Below are 23,089 nucleotides of genomic sequence, written 5' to 3'. Positions count from 1 at the left end.
TTCTTAAGAAAAATTCAATTCATCTTAATCATTTAGACTTTCTTTTTAATCACTAATCAAACCTCACTTTTTTTGCTAAATCTAATGCTCATGAAGCCTCCCAATCTCCTTCTTCAAAACCTTTTTTTTCAAAACTTAAAACCAAACAATTAAAACAAAAAACAAGTCTTTTTAGCAAGAACTACGCCGGTTTTGATCCCGTAAGACGGTACGTAGGCAATGAGTCAAAACTCATCCAAGCCGAAATAAAAAATCAAATTCTACTTCTTCTCACCCCCCATTCTTAACTAATCACACTTTCTTTTTTACAAATAAGCAATAAAACTAAAGCGTAGAAATCAACTTAGGAAAGCGGTTCTTATGGAATACCATAATCGCTCCGGGTGCCTAACACCTTCCCGTAGCGAAAACGACCCCCGAACTTAGAATCTAAGGGTTTTTTCTCAATTTTTCCCTTCCCAAGAAAAAAGAGAGATATCAACGGTCAAAAGGTTCAAGTCCAATTAATGACTTGGCACCCGAAAACCATGATAACAGTAAGTTTCGTCAATTACTTCCCTGAAATTAACAAAACTTCAATTACCCTTTGAAATTGCATAACGTTAATTAATTTACCCCTCCGTCAATTTTTTATGTTAACTGTTTACGGTTATGATCAAATAACCCCCTGAAATTTTGCACTTATTTGCAAAATACCCCCTAAACTTAAAAATTTAGATTTTTTTCTTACCAAAAATCATACATTTAATTCTTCAAGTAGTATATTGTACCTATTGTCATAAAAATTCTATTCACAAGAAAATGAATGAATATATGCCAAAGAAATCATGGTTTTCTCATTTGTAGCATTTTCATTCATATTTTATATTTATCAACAAGGAGCAAGATAAATTTTTTACAAAGAAGGTAAAACTAAAATTCAAACATTAAAAAGATATCAAGCTGTTGAAATAGACCAAGACAAGAATGTCATAGCAGCCGGAAATTGATATGTATCACATAACTTTGTAGTACAATGTGATATACCGACTTCATGCAGAAAGTCTATGACATATTCTATTTAACATGATGCAGCTAACAAATATGACATTTCCTGCATTATAAAAATTATATCATTAATTAAGTTGCAAATTCACAAACTTAAACATTGTTTCTTCTTCCTTCTGCAGATATTAACCTATGAATTTTCTTTATGGACACACAATTATCAAAGACTTGTGTACTTTATGACTGCATACTCTAACATAATTACCAACTTGTGTAAAAAAAAGTATTCTAAATATGTATATATTTAAAATACATGATAGTAACATATCGTCCAAAAAGATTTATATGACCAAAACTGCATAAACATACATTCCATAAAGATTTATATGATCAATAATTGTTAATTGTTTGCCTTTAATATCTTTTGAGTCAAAGATAAAAAAAATAAATTTTCAGGTTTAGGGGGCATTTTGCACATAAGTGCAAAATTTCAGGGGGGGTATTTGATCATAACTGTAAATAGTTAACTGAAAAATTTGACGGAGAAGATAAATTGATTAACGTTATGCAATTTCAGGGGGGTAATTGAAGTTTTGTTAATTTCAGGAGGATAATTAACGAAACCTACAATTTCAGAGGAAAATTGACTATTTACTCCAAAATTGTCAATATAAAAAAAACTTATATATATTAAGTTTACTTTAAATTTATGTTGATTTATTTGTCAAATAACTTAAATATTCACTAAACTTTGTGTGATATATATATATTTTTTTTTTGTGTGAATTTTCAATTGAATTTAAATTATTATTTTTATTAAAATTTTGTTCAAAGATATGGGCTTATCGAGTCCTTGTTATAAGAAAACAGGTGACTTTTTAGGTTTATTATGCAACTGATGTATCTAGTTTATATTTATAACAAGAGGTATAATGTGCAATTGATGTATCTAGTTTATATATATAACAAGATATATTAATTATTCAATTTATCTACAAAATCAATTGTTTCTTATAAATAAGAGTCAAAAGAGGTACTCCCTCCTTTCCTATTTATAAGAAAAAGTTAACTTTTAAATTCATTACCTAATTAATGTACTTGCTATATAATACAGACCAAATACATCAATTATGCAACAATAAAGATAAATAGAAAAAGAGTGGTATGGGTCGTTTGGTTCCGCAATGGATAGAAGTCTTCAACACGGTGCGTGTACAAGTAAAAACCACTTGAACTTTCCAGTAAGCTTCTGTCCCCGGTCCAAACAAAAAAAGAAAGATCGAGTTGACTACAAAGTCTACTCTAGCTAGTCAAGTCATTCTATATTTTTTTTTGGTCAAGAGTCATTCTATATTTTTTAAAAGCCCATTAGGTATACATAATATGATAGAGACAAAATATAATTAGAAAATTGATAAAGATATAGTATGATAGTGACATGATAAACATTTATCTTGTCATGTGTTTGGTGCACAGTTGTTAATGACATGATAAAAAATTAACAACATTGCATAATATTCATCTCCAATGTCCGTCTCCTTTGTCATTCCATCAAACCAGATTCATAATTTTTTAGCACCGTCGTCGAACATCATCTCCGGCCGACGAAGCACCTCACCTTAAACTCCTGACTTCACCAACTGGAATTGGAATATAATTGATTGGGAATAAAATATTCAAACTGTTATCGAAGAACATATTGGGAAGCCCCTCACGATTGGAATTGGATGAAGTAGTTGGAATTGGAATATAATTATTATACGAATGGAGTTGGAATTGGAATTGGAATTGGCATTGGACGAAGCAATTTTCTTCCCAATAAGTCAGAATTGGAATATAATTGAACGACGAGGTAATGTGAAAATAATTGTAAAAAAAAAAAAAAAATGGAACAAAAACTAAAAGAAGTGGGAGCCAAAAATCGACCTACTATGGGGGGAGAGTAGTTCTTTGTTCTACTTGATGAGTAACTTTACAAAAGATTTCAAAGGGTTACAAGAATTAGTCTTTAAACTTAAGTCTACCCAAAGTCTCAAATAATCTTTTCTTGTGAGCAAGAGACTCAATAGTAATAGTGTTTGTTCAAGGTGAAACAATGAAAAATTCAATTTCAACCTTAATGTTTGTTACCAAAATAAATCTCTATAAACCCTAGTTTTGTTGTTGGGTAAAAATCCTTGTTTTTTCTACTTCTCACTTTTCATCTGATACCAGATCTGTATTTACATATAAATATAACTCGCAAATTTGAAAACGGATATCACGCGCTGAAGATATATTTGAAAATATATCTTTTATATTTTTAACAACAATCTTTTTTATCCATCAAATTTTGAGTCAATTTCAAGAGGACAACAATGGAGAGAAAATCAAATGCTCCACAATCTTCGATATAACTAGTTGAATTATTGATGAGTTGAAAAAGGAAGTGTGTAGATAGCTTCAAACTTGTTGATGTTGACGATGGTTTAAAGGTACCGACGGGTAGGACTGGGAAGGAGGGTTGAGATTGAAATCGACTAGACTTTGGATGATTCAGAAAATAAAGCAATGACAATTGAAGATGCCAGAAATAAGAAGAAAAAAAAAAAGTATGTGTCGTTTTGTCATGTATGCAGTTAATGGAAATCTTCAACATGGAGCATACTAGTCAAGAGAAAAGGCTACCAAGTCAAGTTATACAATTATGATAGAGTTGAAAATAGAGAAACAATAGAGTTGACTAGCAAGTCAAGCAAAGTTACACTATCTTTTCTCTAATAATTTATTAAATATTTTACTTTTCAAAGGTATGATATTCTTTATTTAAACTGCCAATTAATCCCGTTATCTTAAAAAACGTAAAGAAGAAAATGAGGAGCTTAGTAGGTGTGTGTTTTTTGGGTTTGCTTTTCCTTGAAGTAATGTGTTGTGAAGGGTGTTGGAAGCAAGAAAGAGAAGCTCTTATTGCTCTGAATTCCCAAATGGGCAACTATCTGTCTTGGGGAAACACCAATGATTGTTGTCAATGGTATGGAGTCGAATGCAACACCACCACAGGAAGAGTGTCCGAACTCGAACTTGAATCCATGGATGGACGAACTTGGCAAGTTAACTACTCGGATTTGATATCCTTCAAAGAGTTGAAATTTCTCAGCCTGTATCTTACTCAAATATCCAATTGTACAAGAACTGGTCAAGGTTATTTCGCAATTACTAAAGTAAAAAGTGAATCTATTTTGTTATAGTAACTATCATTTTTATTTACATATTATTATTGCAGGGTTGAAAAATCTGGAAGTCTTACACTCTCATGATAGTTTTATGATGGATAATGCTATTTGTTTGGATGGACTTTCATCTCTTAAGTCTCTATCATTAGCTGTCGACAACACTTCATTGCACAGTGAGGCCAAATATAGTTTTTTATTTTTTCTTAAAAAAATAATAATAATCAAAGGCAATCAATAATTTTTATTTCCTTCAGCAAATCCATTAACCAGCACTAATACAAATTTGTACCTTAGTTTTTCAGACAGTTTTGGAGACAATTTCATCTAAGTTACTGCATCTGGAGGTTCTTATCTTAAGTGCAGAAAACTTGACTAATGAAATCCTGCCTTCACTAAGGGGATTTACATCTTTGAAGGAACTAGTTTTGGATGGCATTGGATTGGACTCGGATCTTCATTTTCAAGGTAATTAACACTTTCCATTTTCTTTTATCGGAGGAATTAATGTTGATTGATTGTTGCATACCAGTAAGTCGGTAACACAATATATTAATTTAACATGTAGGATTGTGCGCTATATTGAAGAACCTTGAGATCCTTGACCTTTCAAACAACAACTTCAAAGACACTGATATTGCATCTCCTCTTAGTAGACTTTCTTCCCTCAAGAGTTTAAGTTTACAAGGGAGTGAACTTACTATGCAATCAATTCAAAGTATGTGTTTCTTTGCATAATCTTATTTTCTTTCTCCATTTTTGTTTGAAAAACATATAGACCACCAACCATGTATGTTTATATATTGCTAGATATATCAAAACTCAGATCTCTGGAGATCCTTGAATTGTTTGGGAACAATTTGAACTTATGGCCCCTAGGTTTGTTGATTTTCATTTGATAATTTCTGGTCTCTGATATTCCTAGTACTGAATACATATAATGACATGTACTCAATTTTTTTTATATCAGAAAATCATGGGTTTGGATTTGCATGGCCATCCAGTTTACAAGTTCTTTCCTTGAGCCGAAACAGTTTGAGTAACAGCATTCTTTCATACCTAAATAATCTTCCACATCTGAAATCTCTTGACTTAAGTGCCAACAACTTGAAAGGATCACTTGATATTAGTGGTGAGTGTTATTTCTATTTAGATTATATTTAAAACTCATCTTTTGTTCTACCAAAAAAAAAACTCATCTTTTGTTTCATATGTCAATTGAAAATGTCTTTTTTTGTAAAAAAAAAAATGACGATGTCTTTTGAAAATCATTTTAGTGTTATTTGTGTGTCACACGCATCAATTGTAGATAGGTTAAACTGCACTTTTTGCCCCTTAAATTTCAAAATGTTGTTTGGTTCCCTATTGAAAAAAATGGCAAAAGTAGCACCACATGTTTAGGAAAATATGCTCTTTTGACCCCCTAAACATAAGGATGATCTTTCAAAAATTTGCGATTATGGCCCCTGTTTTGGGACACGTGGCATCTTCTCAGCAATTTTGGGATTTGATAGTTTCCAAAATTGCCATTTTTTCTTAAGCTTAATTGCACTTTTGGACCCCTATCTTTCCAAAAGTTGCGGTTATGGACCCCTAAATAATTTAAATACAAAACAGCCCCCTATGTTTCTTTGGCAGTTTAGGACCGCCAAGGCAAAAAAAAAAAAAAAAAAAAATTGACACATGGCACCTCACTTAGGGTGCCACGTCAGTGTTGACCGAGTCAACAATGGACTGGGGGTTCAAAACTGCCAAAGAATCAAAACATAGGGGACTGTTTTGTATTTAAATTAGTTAGAGGTCCATAACCGCAACTTTTGGAAAGATAGGGGTCCAAAAGTGCAATTAAGCCTTTTTTTTAATAAGGGATCAAAATCGCAACATTTTAAAATTTAGGGATGAAAATGCAGTTTAGCAGATATTAATTAGACACTAAAGATAACTTGTGATTGAGTGATAAATAATAAGAGCAATTTTTTTACAACATATATTTTTTACTTTGTTCTTGAAAGGAGTATTTTAATAAGTACTGCTAATTTATCAGTTGGAAAAATTATTAATCAGTCTTCTATTTATCTCTTGCAGGATTGTTGAATTTAACCAGTTTGAAGATTCTTGATTTTAGTTATAATCATATAACCAATTTCATTGTTCATAAAGGTACTTAAGCATTTGCTTTGAAATATTTAGAACTTCAGTACACTTAATTTATTATGTACCGGCAATCAAGCGTGTTTAACAGATAAAAATAGCTACATGGATTCAAGAACAGATACTTTTTATTTTGAATCTATACTAAAGAAAATAAGTTTAAAATACATGAGTTTTAGCTGACTTTTATATTTTAGTGCTTTGTTAAAAAAAAAATCTATGTTACAACTATGTAAGTGTACTTGCAATGAGTACAATATTAGAAATTAGGATTTAGTCTATTTTTATCATGTCTTAAGAATGTTCTCAAGAGATGTATTTATAGCCCTATATAGGTTTGTTTTCTCGTGACTTAAGCCCCAAGCATCCTGGGCCTTAGGTCATTTTACAATGCTCTAGAAGCTTTCTAGAAGTCTGTTGAGGCGGTATAATGTCCTAAATAAATAATGATGGCTAGAAAGATATTCCACATCCATCCATTAAAATCCACACATAATATATGTGCGTATATGAAAGTGGCGTGTGTGTGAATATAACATCATGTAATTAGTTCTCCTTGAATAATCATAGTGAACATGCATCATGAACGGCAACTCGAAGCAATTCGATTTGCTCCTTCGAAACAGATATCTCCTGATCATTTGAATAAAGCATGATTTTAGAGAGAAATAACCTGATTTATCTATCAATCGTTGCTTCTGAGGAGCTGTACGTGGATCTTGAGGTTGGGCGAGTAACAACCTTTGGTTCAGTCTTTGCCGGTCATCGTTTCTTCGAGATGAGGTTTTTAGGTTTAAGAGTGTGGCCCGGGTTAGTTTTACCGAGGTTCCCACAAACGGTGCCAACTGTACAATACAACATTAGAAACTAGGTTTAGTACGTTTTTGTGTATTTATAGCCCCTTGTGGGCTTGTTTTCTCGTGACTTAACCCCAAGCAACATGGGGCTTAAGTCATTTTACAGTTCTCTAGAAGCTTCTAGAAGCCTGTTGAGGCGGCACCCCAGGAGGAACGCACCTAGGCTTTAGGAGCCCTTCTGAAGGGCGCCTAAGTATTTCTAGAGGGAATTCGTGCCCTTAGGAATAGATTGACGGATCTACAGCCCCCCAAGCACGAGCTTTGGGACAAGGCGAAGTGATGAATTTGTGAAGATGATGGTGAAGGTGTGAAAAACACAAGAAGGGGGGGGGGGGGGGGGGGGGGTTGAATTGTGTTTTCTTTTTCTCTCTAAAAATACTTCTTCTGATAAAACTTCAGAAGCAGTTTGTGAATGCTTATGATGAAATGATCAGAATCAGATATGCAACGGAAAAGATCAAAGCAGAGAAAAGAAAAGCAAGACACAAGCAGTTATCCTGGTTCCTTCCACAAATCGGAAGTAGTCCAGTCCCCCTTGCACTTCCAAGGAGATTTCACTATAATCACAAAGATTACAAATGCTCAATACTCTCTAAGTATGAGACTTCTCAAAAATGCTCAAGCACACACGCAAGAGTCTTCCAATGCTCAAGCACTAAGCAAGAGTCTTCTAATGCTCAAGCACGCAGGCAAGAGGCTTCTGATCAAACAAAAATACAATGAATTAAGTTTGACTTGAACACTTGATATACAATCAGTGGTGTTCACAATACAATACAATAAAGACTCTAGACTTATGAATTTCTAAGATGTATCAAATCAGTGCAGAAATTCAGTGTGCTTTGTAGAATCAAATTGACAGAGTTTTGGCGCTTTTTAACTTGTGTATGTCTCTCTGCAATCTTCAAGTCTTCACTCCTTTATATAGAGGCATAAAAGAGACGTTGAGATAATTAGCACGTCTAAAGAGTCGTTTGAAATCCTTTGATCATTCACCAATAATCCTTTGCCTGATTTGGGTGTAGTCCTTTGAAGAATTAGCTTCAAATTCATTCCCATCTTGAAGGCACAAATTCTGCAGGCATAGCTGTTGTCTTGTCTTGTAGCGTGGACAAAACAGAGTAGTGGAGGTAGTGGTTGTACACTTGTACTTTGTCAACTCTGTTAACGAAGGACAAATGCTCAGCGCTATCCAAATGACCGTTGATACCTCCCTTTCAATTCTTCGTTCTTCTTAGATAAGGTTGAAATGAGAAACAGCTACTTTGGATCTTCAGTTTGAATATATGGATTAAATGTAGCTTCTGGTGATGATTTCGCTTCTGATGAAAACCTTGCTTCTGATGACCTTCTGCTTCTGATGACGTCATCACTTCAGAAGCACTTAAGCTTCAGAAGCACTTCAGCTTCAGAAGCACTTCAGCTTCAGAAGCACTTCAGCTTCAGAAGCACTTCAGCTTCAGAAGCACTTCAGCTTCAGAAGCACTATAGCTTCAGAAGCACTATAAGCTTCAGACGCAGTTTTCTTCAGATGCTTAGAATTTCTTTTTCTTTCCATTGTTCTTCCAAGACCTATTGAAATAACTTGACTAGCCTTTGGTCCTGTACACTTGAACAATTATTAGCAATAACCAATTGACAATTTTTAATACCTTGTTATCATCAAAACTTATTAAGGTTCATTGTGAAACACATTTTGTTCCAACAATCTCCCCCTTTTTGATGATGACAAACAATAGTATTTAAAATGTTCAATTGTTGTTGATCTAATTAATAAGTTGACTTCTGGGGTAGAGGTTTGTAAGCTCCCCCTGAGTCCAATAGATCTTTAAGGTGAGGTTTGTAAGCTCCCCCTGAGTTCTATTCTTATTAATTAAATTTCAATAAAAATACTCATAAAATATCAGAAGTATTAAAGAAAATGTTTAGAAGAGGTTCTGAGCAAAGCTCATCAAAAAGTTAACTTAATCAAGTTATTATAATGGGGCTCAGAGCCTTAAAATACTATACATCTACTCCCCCTTTTGTCATCAACAAAAAGTAAGTAAAAACAAAAGAAAGAGTTTCAAAGCAACAAAAGGAAAAACCTTAAAATACAGTGTATCAGAGCAAACAACATAAGATGCAGCAACTATTATTAGAGCAAAAGCTTATAAATAGCATGATTCAGAAGCAATAATAAAATATATTGATAAGCAAGTCAAAGTACAAAGTCAAAGCAATGATAATACTTAGAACAAAAATCTAAACAAGTAACATATGTGTGCAACTAAGGTTTGGCTAGCTTAGACATCTGTTCCAATAGATATTTAATCTGCTCATCCTTCTTCTGAAGTTGTTCATTCTGTGCTCTCACTCTTCTTTTCAGCCCAGCTTGAATTCTATCAGCCCTTGAAGTGTAATCATCTTCTGGATAAAAAGGAGAGTTGGCTAACAGAGGCACACAATCAAGCTCTTTCACTCTAGCTGCTTCATGCATATCATCCAACATTTTCTTCAGCATTGCAGAGTGAGATGAGACACATTTCGTGCTCAGTTGATCCAGCAGCTCATTAAAACCTTTCTTCAGATCCATCCATTGATCAAGATAGTGAATGGGAGGTACAGGAACTGTTCTGAGAAGAATCAGTGTATGAATCTCATCACTAAGCCTGATAAGCTGTTCATCTATATACTCAGATTCTAGGATGGTGTCTGGGATTGGTGTTTGAGATGTAGAAGGTTTATTTGAGGCTGTTTGATGGTCAGAAGAGGTTAGGTCAATTATTGGTGGTTCTGGTTGTTGTTGTTGTTCTGTGTTGGTCTGGGGTTGTTCTGTGGTAGTTTGATCTAGGTCAGAAACATCCTGTTCAGGAACAGTTGGTTCAGGAACAGTTTGTTCTTGGTCAGAAGCAACTTGTTCAGGAACAGTTTGCTCGGGGATGGTTTGAGTTTCTGTTTGGGTTTCTGTTTGTTGGTTTTCCAAAACAGTCTTTTCAGGGACTGTCTTAGAGGCCTTTGTGGGTGTAGGTTACATTTCACCACCTAAATGCTTTTCTAAGTTATGAAGGGTTGATGATTCTTGGTGTTGGGGGGTTTCTGAAGTAGTTGCTTCTGAAGCTACTTCAGAGGCTTTTTGTGGAGATTGGTTATTTTGTGGGTTGGTTTCAGGAAATTGTATACTAACAGCTTCTGGAATTTGTGGTTGGAAAAAGTGATCTGGAGGCAAATTGAATTTTTCACAGATTTTTATCCTCTGTTTAGAGAATTCAATTTGTGTCTGCTCATAATCAATTGTTCCATAGGTTGTTAGTTTGGTAGGTTTGCGATTTAGTAGTTTTTCAATGTGTTGACTAAGGGATTGGTCATCTGATTCAGTGGATGATGATGAGGGTGAAGAAGGAAGGTCAGGAATCTGAGTATTGATATCAGCTTTTAGAGAAGTACCTGAAGAGTGAGCTTCTGGATGAGCTGCTTCTGAAGCTTTAGATGCTGGTTCTGATGAAGTAGCTTCTGAAGCCTGCTTGTCTTTCAAAGCTTGAGATAGTAGTTTCACTCCCTCCTGGACAGTTTCCTTTTCAACCTCAGCAGCCAACGCAGCAAACTCAGCAGCCTTCTCAAGAGCAAGCTTATACCCTGCAGCCTTGAGTTGTTCCTCTCTTTTCTTCTGCTGTCTCAACTCCTTCTTCTTAGCCATCTCAGTTGCAGTATAGTTTCTAGCATATAGCCATTGTTCTGCTGTAGGAACAAACATTGGCATTACACTAGGCTTATTCTTAGCCTTTTTAGCACTTGGCTCTTCTTCTGGCTGATCAACTTGATCTTCTGTGCTTCCTTCAGAAGCTTTCAGATCCCTTGTTCTCTTGTTACTGATGGTTTGAAGAGCAGCTTCCCTAGCATCAGATTTCTTGACTTTCTGCTTCTGAACATCTTCTTCAGAAGCAAGAACTTCTTCAGAAGCAGAAACACTTGCTTTGGATTTCTTGGGCTTTGGTGCTGCAACCTCAACCTTTTTCTCTTTTCTTGTCCTCTTCCCTTTAACTTTGAGAGGAGCACCTCCAATCTTCTCAGGGATAGATGCAACACTGATGATTTTCCCGGTGAGCTCAAAGTGAGCTTTGATGAACTGATACAGAACCTCAGGATTATCCTCTTTAGAGATTGAGGGGAAATCCATCATAAGATCTGATTGAACAGTTTCTATAGTCAAATCCCTGTTGGACGTGACTACATCATCAATTAACTTCATAGACCTCAGAGTCCTTCCATTGATGATTTTTCCAACACATGTTCCTAGCTCCTCATCTGAAGATACTCCTGTTTCTCTGAGATACTTCAGAAGCTTCCCTTGAACAAAAATTTCAGAAAGTAGCCTTCCAAAGGGAATTTGCCTTCTTCCGTTCTTTTGGCTTTCCTTCAGAGCCCAGCACATATGATGAAGGATATACTTTGGCAAATTAATTCTTTGATAAGTTGCAAGGCAGTACAAAACTACCTTGTGATCCAAAGATGGAGCATCTGTACCTCCTCCCTTTTGGAAAATGCATTCTGACAGAATTTTCTTGAAAACCTTGTGAACAGGTGATAGTTCTGAAGATTTTCCCTTTGCATTTCCTTGAAACAGGACTTCATTGACCTTGTCTTCCCATTGGCTCTTAACAGCTTCCACCTGATATAAACCAGAATTTTCACATCTGCATACTCTTGCAATGATGTCTGTAGTAATACTGATCTCCATTCCCATCACAGCAGACCTTATCTCAGTTCCTTCAAACGGTTTCAAACCCATTTCTATTCTTGATTTCCCTTTCAGCTTAGGGTTCTTCTTTACCATCTCAGATTCTTCTTCTTCAGCAGCTTTTCTGTCAAATACCTCTGCCCTGACCCAAAAGTTTTTTACCAAATTCATATATGTAGGACCATTCAGCATACTAACATATTGAATCATATGCTGAGCGGTAAAATGATTTTCGATATCCATCCCATTCCTTTTTAAAGAACCAAAGTCTATGGAAGATTCCACTTGAACGTCCAATCTATCCAAGGGTACAGTCATAGTTCTTTCCTTTAGAACATATGATTTGTTGGTGTTGATTCTGATAGATGGAACTGAGCTAGAAGATGCCATTTGATTGATTGAAGATTGAAGAGGGTTTCTAGGGTTTGAAGTTTCTTAGCAACGAAGGTTTGAAATGAAATGAGAGTGTGAGTTGTGAAGTGAGTAGTGTGTGTTTTTGCTTAAGTGTATTTATCAAAACGTTTGCAATTCAAAAGAGACAAACAAACATAGCATTAATGACAAATTGGGGGCGCGTGTTAGTACGTTTAAAAACAAATAAAACATCATTGCCCTTTTTGTTATACTCCAATACAAATAGACCACGTCAGAAATTTTTCAAAAAACTAACCTTTGGGTAATGGGACAGCTGTTACAAAAAGTAACTGCCAACGTTCCCACTAGCCAGCTATTCAGAAGCAAAGAATACCGCTTCTGAAGTTTTAGTGCTGACGTCATCTTTAGAAGCACATTTTCCTCAGAACCTCAGTTAAGAGCTTCTAATGGACCAGATGCTTCTGAATGGACTTCAGAACAAAACTTCTTATTCAGAGGCAAGCAATTTTTCAATCAGAAACAAAGTGCATGTTCAAATTTTTCTTAATAAAATCAAATCTTTCCACAGATAAAGGTTTTGTAAATATATCAGCCCATTGATGTTCAGTATCAATGAATTGTATATCTAAAATTCCTTTTTGAACATAATCTCTGATAAAATGGTGTTTGATCTCAATATGCTTGGCTCTAGAATGTAGAATTGGATTCTTTGACAAGCAAATAGCAGCAGTATTATCACAAAAGACGGGAATACTGTTAGCATTAATCTGATAATCTTCCAACTGATGTTTCATCCATAGTAGTTGTGTGCAACAACTTGCAGCTGAAATGTATTCTGCTTCTGTTGTAGACATAGCAATAGTTGCTTGTCTTTTGCTTGCCCAGGATATCAGATTCTCTCCCAGGAACTGACAATTTCCACTGGTTGATTTTCTTTCAATCCTGTCACCAGCATAATCAGCATCACAGAATCCAACCAACTTATAATCTAGAGATTTCCTATACAGGAGTCCAAGATTAGTTGTTCCTTTCAGATACCTGAAGATTCTCTTAACTGCAGTTAAATGAGATTCTCTAGGATCTGATTGAAATCTTGAACACAAGCATACACTGAATAAAATATCAGGTCTAGATGCAGTGATGTATAACAGAGAACCAATCATACCTCTGTATAGCTTCTGGTCTACTACTGTTCCAGTATCTTCTTTGCTTAAGGTGCAGGTTGGATGCATTGGAGTGTTCATCACTTTACAATCTTCTAGCTTGAACTTCTTCAGAAGCTCCTTTGTATATTTTGTTTGATGAACATATACTCCTTCTTTTCTTTGGTTGATTTGAATTCCAAGAAAGAATTTCAATTCTCCCATCATGCTCATTTCAAATTCATCCTGCATTAGCTTAGAAAATTCTTTGCAAAGAGATGCATTAGTAGAACCAAATATTATATCATCAACGTATATTTGCACAATCAAAATGTCTTTCTTAAGAGTTCTTCTGAAGAGTGTTGTGTCAACTTGTCCTCTTTCAAAATCATTTTTAATTAAGAAATTACTTAGTCTATCATACCAAGCTCTGGGAGCTTGTTTCAAGCCATATAGTGATTTCTTAAGTTTATAAACATGGTCAGGATGCTTAAGATCCTCAAACCCAGGAGGTTGTTTAACATACACTTCTTCTTCAATGACACCATTAAGAAAAGCACTTTTGACATCCATTTGATATAATATTATGCCATGATTAATTGCATAGGATAGAAGTAACCTGATTGCTTCCAATCTTGCAACTGGAGAAAATGTTTCAGTGTAATCAATGCCTTCTTGTTGACTGTAACCTTGAGCAACAAGTCTGGCTTTGTTTCTGGTTACCTCTCCTTGTTCATTCAGCTTGTTTCTGAATACCCATTTTGTTCCAATAATGTTCTTCTGACAAGGTTTGGGTACCAGATCCCACACATCATTTCTCTGAAACTGATTTAGCTCTTCTTGCATAGCTAATATCCATCCATCATCTGAGAGAGCTTCTTCAACAGTTTTAGGCTCAATTATTGAAAGCAAACCTATTAAATATTCTTCTTGTCTGAAATGAGATCTTGTTCTTCTAGGACTATCTTTGCTTCCAATGATTAGCTCCTCAGGATGTGAAGATTTGTGCTTGAATTTAGGTTGAATAACCTTCTGAGTGTTATCTTGAATATCCTCATAAGCATTTTCATTCTGTATTATTGGACTAGGTTCTGCTTCTAAAATAGACTCAGCTTCTGGAGTAGTTTCAGCTTCTGGACTAGATTCAGCTTCTGAATGCTTTTCAGAATCAGAAGGTTGATCAGATTCTGATGCATCTTCAGAATCAGTTGTACCTGCATTACTTTCACTTTGCTCTGGGGTTTTACTTCCAGGCTCTCTATCATCAAATTTAACGTGCATAGATTCTTCAACACAATGTGTTTCTGAATTATACACTCTGTACGCCTTTGACCTTTCAGAGTAACCTAAAAAGATTCCTCTTTGAGCCTTGGCATCAAATTTCTTCAGATAGTCTTTAGTGTTTAGAATGTAACAAGTACATCCAAACTGATGAAAGTAAGAGATATTGGACCTTCTTCCTTTAAAGAGTTCATATGCAGTTTTCTCCAACATAGGTCTGATATAGATCCTATTTTGAATATAACATGAAGTATTAACTGCTTCTGCCCAGAAATGTTTAGCTAAATTGTTTTCATGGATCATGGTTCTGGCCATTTCTTGTAAGGTTCTGTTCTTTCTCTCTACAACCCCATTTTGTTGTGGAGTTCTAGGAGAAGAAAATTCATGGAGAATCCCATGTTTTTCACAAAAAGATTCAAATGGCTCATTTTCAAATTCACCACCATGATCACTTCTGACTTTCAAAATTTTCAATTCTTTTTCAGATTGTATTTGAGTGCAGAAGCTGCTAAACACTTCACATGCATAGTCTTTACTTTTAATGAATTTTACCCAAGTCCATCTGCTGTAATCATCAACAATGACTAATCCATATTTACTTCCATATAAAGATGCAGTGTTAACTGGTCCAAAAAGATCAATATGGAGTAATTCTAAGGGTCTTGAGGTTGATACAATGTCTTTGAATTTAAAAGAACTTTTCACAATTTTCCCTTTCTGACATGCACCACAAAGTGCATCTGAATGATAATCAATGTTAGGCAATCCTTTGACAAGTTGTAACTTGCTAATTTTAGAAATTAATCTCCAATTAGCATGTCCCAACCTTCTATGCCATACCCACTTTTTATGATTCAATGACAGAAGGCAAACTACCTTCTGATCAGCCAGATCTGAGAAATTAATTTTATAGACATTCTCAACTCTCTTTCCCTTGAATGTAATGGATTTGTCATCCTTGTTGACTAGTGTGCAGTTGGTCTTACTGAACATTACATCATACCCATTGTCACAAAATTGACTAATGCTCAATAGGTTATGCTTCAGACCATCTACAAGCCACACATTATTAATTGAAATGGAGGAATTACCAATAGTACCTGTACCAATGATATTTCCAGTTTGGTTGCCACCAAACTTCACTTCTCCTCCATCTTTCATGGTGAGGGTAAGGAACAAAGCTTTATCTCCAGTCATGTGCCTTGAACACCCGCTGTCTAGGTACCATGACCTTTGTTTCTCTTTTGCCCTTAGGCACACCTGCAGTTTTAACCAATTCAGATTTAAGTACCCATATCTTCATGGGTCCTTTTGGGTTAGTTCTGGAGGTTTTACTTTTCCTCCCTTGTACCTTGAGGTGAGTGCTGGGTAGCTTCTGATCATTCAATACTTTAGGTTTAACACCTTTGGGTATTGTTTTCTCAGAAGCAGTAGCTGCTTTGTTCTTCTGATCCTTTGGCTTTGGGATTTTAGATTCTGGTTTAATCAGATTCTGAGGAACAGGTTCTGATCTTTTCAGAATTTTAATCTTTTGAGTCTTAGGATCAGATTTTGTCATAACCTTAGACTTGAGTTTTTCTGGCTTTGATGTGATCTTAGCCTTCGAACCAGAAGCTTCAGGTTCTGACTGAACAGCAGTTACAGCATCTGTACCTTCAGGCACAAAGGTGGATTTCAATCCATCCTTGATACAATCACAGTAGCTCTTGAGACTGTATTATTTGGATTTCTCCTCAGAGTATCCAATCCCTTTGCCATTGTTCTTGTATGTGCTGTAGATCATAGAAGAAACTTTGCTTCTGTCTATTCCAGCCATAATAAAATCATCCAAGGCAATCTCATGTTTATTGCATGAACCTTTATCACATTTTTCTTGTAGCTTCTGACAAAGAATCTTGAGTCTATCTTCATATGTTGTTGATATGAGGTTAAACCCTTTGAGTTCTTCTTCAGAAGCTTTCAGTTCCAATAGAGTTGTCTTTTGTTGTTTCATTAAATCAACATATTTTTCTTTTAAATCTGTCAACTCATTGGTTCTGTGTTCAAACAGTGATAAAAGTTCTTTTAGAGAATCAACAAGTTCTTGTCTAGGAATTTTGGAATATACCTCATTTTCATCTTCTGAATCTGATTCAGCTTCTGATACTGCTTCTGAAGATACTGTTGCCACTAACCCCATGGCTGCCTTAGCATCATCATCTGCTTCTTCTTTATCAGAACCAGATTCATTATCCAAATCTTCCCAGGTCGCCATCAAGCTCTTTTTGATTTGCTTTCTGAATTTACTGGAGCTGAAGCTTGATTTCCTGGATTTGCCTTTATACTTCTCCTTCTGAAGATCAGGGCAATCAGCAATGAAATGACCAGGATTCTTACAATTGAAGCATCCCTTCTGATCTTCTTTCTTGGAGTTCTTGTAGCTACCTCTCTTGCTCAAAAATTTATTCTGCTTCCTTGCTAGATACTCAAGCTTGTTGGACAACATAGCCATCTTTACAGATTGATCTTCATCAGAATCTCCATCAGGTGATTCTTCTTCAGATTCACTGGCTTTGTAGGCTTTGGAAGATTTTGAAGTCTTTCCTTTAGATGGTAAAGCAATGGATTTACTCTTCTTAGAGGTTTCATGCTCATTTAAACTCATTTCATGCACTGTGAGTGAGCTAACAAGATCTTCAACACTTAAAGTATTTAGATCCTTAGCTTCCTCAATAGCAGTTACTTTGGGTCTCCATCTTGAAGGCAAGCTTCTCAAAATCTTACTAACATGATCAGAAGCAACATAGCTTTTCTTCAGTATTTGCAATCCAGAAACTAAAGTTTGAAATCTTGAGTACATTTCTTCTATACTCTCATCATCCTTCATTTTGAAAAGTTCATACTGATGAACTAGCATTAAAGCTTTAGCCTCTTTCACCTTCTTGCTGCCTTCAAAGTTGGCGCATAGTGACGCAAACATAGCCTTCGCAGTAGATTTGTCACTCATCTTCATGTATTCGGTGCGAGGTATAGAAGCCACAATGATTCCTCTGATCTTGTGGTGTTTCTTATAAAGCTTCTTCTGAGCAGGAGTATGTATTGTTCTGTCTATAGCAGCTCCTTCTTCATCTAAATCCAGATCATCAACTCCATCTTCCAGTATGTCCCATAGCTCTTCATCCAATCCCATGATAAAGCTGTACATATTTATTTTCCACCATGAAAACTCTTCTGGATCTCCATTAAACTTTGGAGCTTTTCCAGAGTCTGTTTTCTTGTCAGCAGTATCATAGTCATGCTTGACACTTGTGTATTTTGTAGTAGTTGATTCCTCTCCTCCAGACATGTTTTTCTTTTGGATCTTGAACTGTCACACGGTTAAGTGCTTATGATAACAGAGCAAGCTCTGATACCAATTGAAGGTGTGAAAAACACAAGAAGGGGGGGTTGAATTGTGTTTTCATTTTCTCTCTAAAAATACTTCTTCTGATAAAACTTCAGAAGCAGTTTGTGAATGCTTCTGATGAAATGATCAGAATCAGATATGCAGCGGAAAAGATCAAAGCAGAGAAAAGAAAAGCAAGACACAAGCAGTTATCCTGGTTCCTTCCACAAATCGGAAGTAGTCCAGTCCCCCTTGCACTTCCAAGGAGATTTCACTATAATCACAAAGATTACAAATGCTCAATACTCTCTAAGTATGAGACTTCTCAAAAATGCTCAAGCACACACGCAAGAGTCTTCCAATGCTCAAGCACTAAGCAAGAGTCTTCTAATGCTCAAGCACGCAGGCAAGAGGCTTCTGGTCAAACAAAAATACAATGAATTAAGTTTGACTTGAACACTTGATATACAATCAGTGGTGTTCACAATACAATACAATAAAGACTCTAGACTTTTGAATTTCTAAGATGTATCAAATCAGTGCAGAAATTCAGTGTGCTTTGTAGAATCAAATTGACAGAGTTTTGGCGCTTTTTAACTTGTGTATGTCTCTCTGCAATCTTCAAGTCTTCACTCCTTTATATAGAAGCGTAAAAGAGACGTTGAGATAATTAGCACGTCTAAAGAATCGTTTGAAATCCTTTGATCATTCACCAATAATCCTTTGCCTGATTTGGGTGTAGTCCTTTGAAGAATTAGCTTCAAATTCATTCCCATCTTGAAGGCACAAATTCTGCAGGCATAGTTGTTGTCTTGTCTTGTAGCGTGGACAAAACAGAGTAGTGGAGGTAGTGGTTGTACACTTGTACTTTGTCAACTCTGTTAACGAAGGACAAATGCTCAGCGTTATCCAAATGACCGTTGATACCTCCCTTTCAATTCTTCGTTCTTCTTAGATAAGGTTGAAATGAGAAACAGCTATTTTGGATCTTCAGTTTGAATATATGGATTAAATGTAGCTTCTGGTGATGATTTCGCTTCTGATGAAAACCTTGCTTCTGATGACCTTCTGCTTCTGATGACGTCATCACTTCAGAAGCACTTCAGCTTCAGAAGCATTTCAGCTTCAGAAGCACTTCAGCTTCAGAAGCACTATAGCTTCAGAAGCACTATAAGCTTCAGACGCAGTTTTCTTCAGATGCTTAGAATTTCTTTTTCTTTCCATTGTTCTTCCAAGACCTATTGAAATAACTTGACTAGCCTTTGGTCCTGTACATTTGAACAATTATTAGCAATAACCAATTGACAATTTTTAATACCTTGTTATCATCAAAACTTATTAAGGTTCATTGTGAAACACATTTTATTCCAACAGATGGTCCAGTAAGTAATGGATATGATATTTGGCAATCATATCACAATGTGTTCTAATTTCTAACGATATCTTTTTATCTCATTGTATGACTTAAGTTGAGACAAATTTTCTTAAGTTTTGTATGATTAAAAAGTTTAGTCTAACAAACTTGCATTTTTCAGGGTCAAAAAATTTAAGCAGATTGGATATTCTTGCACTAGATTCGAATATGATAAATGGAAGCAATCTACAAGATTCGTTACAGGCTTTTCCATCTATAAAGAGTCTTACTTTGATAGAAAATGAATTTAAAGGAACCATTCTTGCCGAAGGTAAGAACACGTAAACTATCAATTCCTCCTGACAATGTAAACTATCTTTTCACATTCATTCAATTAAATAATGCTATACTGCTACTTTTGTAGTTCTATTTCCTTTTGGTCAATATAGACTTGTTTCATTTTGTGTGTAGGATTTCGTGGTTTAAGTAACTTGGAATACTTGGCATTGGACTACAGTTCTAACCTGGGAAATGAGTTTTTCAAAAGTATTGGGGACTTGCCTTCGTTAAAAGTTTTGTCAGCGTCAGATTGTGAAATAAATGGTACCCTTCCAATTGGAGGTAATTGTTTTCATCACTTCAATTAATTATTAGAACAACTTTTACGATATGCATAACAACCCAAAAAAAAAAAATCTTCTTCTTTGTTATTTTTTGATTTGTCAAAACGTATTTTCATCAATATGCCTCATTTAAAGTGGATTTAATTTTCAAAATTTCATTTTTCAGATTGGTCTAAGCTTAAGAATTTGGAAGAGTTAGATCTATCCAACAATGAATTTGTGGGGAAACTCCCTTCATCGTTTGTTAACATGACTTCGCTTCGGTCTTTGACACTTGCTAATAATCACTTTATTGGTAATATTGGTCCTAACCTTGCAAGTCTTGCTTCCCTTGAATATCTTAAATTTGAAGGAAACCAATTTGAATTCCCTATTTCATTCAAACAATTTTCCAATCATTCAAACCTTAAGTTCATCTATGGTAATGGGAACAAAGTCATCCTTGACTTACACTCAACTTTGGAAACATGGGTTCCCAAATTTCAATTGCAAGTGCTTCAATTGTCTTCAACAACTAAGGCAAATTCCATTCCACTTCCAAACTTTCTCTTTTACCAATACAATTTGACTGATGTAGATTTCACTGGTTGTAAACTAAGTGGAGAATTTCCAAATTGGTTATTAGAAAACAACACAAAAATGGAAGATCTTACTCTCGAGAGTTGTTCATTTGTAGGAGATTTCCAGCTTCCTTCTCGTCCCAATCTCAACATGGTAAGAATTGATATATCCAACAATGCAATAACTGGTCAAATGTTGAGCAATAACATCAGTTCAATTTTTCCAAATTTGATTCTTCTAAACATGTCTAGAAATGCAATTCATGGTACAATTCCCTCTGAGCTATGTCACTTGAGCTTTTTAAATGCATTGGACATGTCTGATAATCAATTATCTGGAGAAATACCATATAACTTAACTAGAGATGGGAATGATCTCACACATTTAAGATTTTCAAACAACAATCTTCATGGACTTATACCTCCTATGTTGTCAATGTTCCCTCTTCAATCGTTATTGTTGGACGGTAATAGTCTTTCTGGAAACATCCCAAGTAACTTTTTTAAATCATATGTCATCCAACATGTGGACTTAAGTAATAATAATTTAACTGGGAAAATTCCAAGCCAAATGTCAAATTGTACAAATTTGATTGAGCTCTCGATGTCCAACAATCATTTTGAAGGATCTATACCATCAGAGCTGGCAGGACTTGGAAGTATTAGTTATCTGGATCTTTCCCAAAATAATTTGACGGGTTGTGTTCCATCTTTTGTAAGTAATTTTACCAGCTCTATCCATTTGAGCAACAACAAATTACGTTGTTTGTCCAAAAACATGTTCAGAGAAAGGTCTTCCTTAGTGACACTAGACCTTAGCAACAATGAAATAACAAATGGATTTCATGATTTAATTCATGACATCCATTATACAGGATTGAAAATCCTCCTTTTGAAAGGCAACCACTTTAAAGGGAATATACCAAAGCAATTATGCCACCTAACAGATTTAAATATACTAGACCTTTCATATAATAATTTTGTTGGGGAAATACCTAGTTGTTTGGGTAAAATGCCTTTTGAGAATAAAGATCCAGAGATATCAAGGGATCGATTCAATGGTATGAATCTACATGGACAAAATGGCAGTGAACGATTAGAGAAAGAAAAAGCAACCTTTACTTCAAAGAAAAGGTCAGAAACTTATACAACAAATGTGCTTATTTATATGTCTGGAATTGACTTGTCTCACAATAAATTAAATGGAAGTATTCCATCTGAGCTTGGAAACTTGACAAGAATTCGAGCATTGAACTTGTCCAACAACTTTTTCACCGGAAAAATTCCAGCTACATTCTCTGATTTGGTACAGGTTGAGAGTTTAGATCTTTCTTTCAACATGTTGAGTGGCCAAATTCCTCCTCGGCTAAGTGGATTGCACTACCTTGAAGTATTTAGTGTGGCACACAACAATTTATCAGGTGCAACACCTGAAATGAAAGGACAATTTAGTACTTTTGATGAAAGCAGCTACGAGGGTAATCAATTTCTTTGTGGGCTTCCATTGCCAAAAAGTTGCAATCCAAGTGGAGAAGCACTTGCTACATTACCGAATGGTTTGAACAGTGATGGAGATAATGATAGTTGGGTGGACATGTATGTTTTCCGTGTGAGCTTTGTTGTGGCATACACATCAATAGTTTTGGTAATTCCAACTGTTTTGTGCATCAATCCTTATTGGAGGCAAGCATGGTTTTACTATATAGGATTGGTGTGTATGAATTGCTACTACTTCATCCAGGACAACTTTTGCAAGTTCTTTTAATATTTGAAGTGTATAACATTTGAGGTGATATGTTTGGATGTCTACTTTGTTTGTGTAACATGCAATTTCAAATCTTACTATCTAAACCTTGCATTTAAAGTAATCTTGTTTTTGTGAAGAAATAGTTAGTACGTATATTTGTTTTTAGATGCTTGAAAATACTTCATTAGGGTGAAGTTTTGAAAAAGAGTATTGTCTGATAATTTTAAACTTATCTTGTAATAACATATACAATTTATCAGGGTATTTACACGTAAGTGTTAATTTTGAGCAGGATAATTGGTACATAAGTTTTAAAGTTGAGGGGGGTATTTGCCTATTTTTATAATCACAAAAATTTTAAACCAAAAAAAGCAACAAAAAAATTAAATAAAAAAGAGTCAATTACCCCGCTATGACGTGGCATAACTTTCAGTCCACATGGAGGTGCCACGTGTACAGTTAATTGCCACGTCACAGGGTGTAACAGCCAAAACAGACAGAGGGGGGTAATTGACTAACATTTAACAATTTCAGGGGTTTTTTTGAAGCTTTGCAAAAATCAAGGGGGTTTTTGACAAAAGTTACAATTTCACGGTTTTTTTTGCATATTCACTCGTTAAAAATATAGGACGACATCGACACCGCTACATATACATACATAGATATGTTAGCGGCCAACTCTCGGGTGGGATTTAGTCCCACATCGGATAGATAGGAATCTT

The 23,089-nt window shown here is 35.2% G+C and overlaps 1 protein-coding gene across 1 annotated transcript; it reads left to right on the top strand.

Annotated features, from left to right (window-relative positions):
- The first annotated feature begins 3,394 nt into the window (after positions 1–3,394).
- Positions 3,395–22,532, top strand: LOC25498695 (receptor-like protein 15). Its single transcript, XM_039827310.1, has 10 exons — positions 3,395–4,167; positions 4,250–4,372; positions 4,494–4,664; positions 4,765–4,914; positions 5,007–5,075; positions 5,167–5,328; positions 6,282–6,356; positions 19,619–19,768; positions 19,909–20,058; positions 20,227–22,532. The coding sequence occupies exons 1-10, from the start codon at positions 3,840–3,842 to the stop codon at positions 22,383–22,385; spliced, it is 3,537 nt and encodes a 1,178-aa protein (XP_039683244.1). The 5' UTR covers positions 3,395–3,839; the 3' UTR covers positions 22,386–22,532.
- The last annotated feature ends 557 nt before the right edge of the window (positions 22,533–23,089 follow it).

The sequence above is a fragment of the Medicago truncatula genome, chromosome 7 (assembly GCF_003473485.1).
Source record: "Medicago truncatula cultivar Jemalong A17 chromosome 7, MtrunA17r5.0-ANR, whole genome shotgun sequence".
Classification (NCBI taxonomy): Eukaryota; Viridiplantae; Streptophyta; class Magnoliopsida; order Fabales; family Fabaceae; genus Medicago; species Medicago truncatula.
Note: the sequence above shows the minus strand (reverse complement) of the source record. Positions and strands in the feature narration are given on the sequence as shown.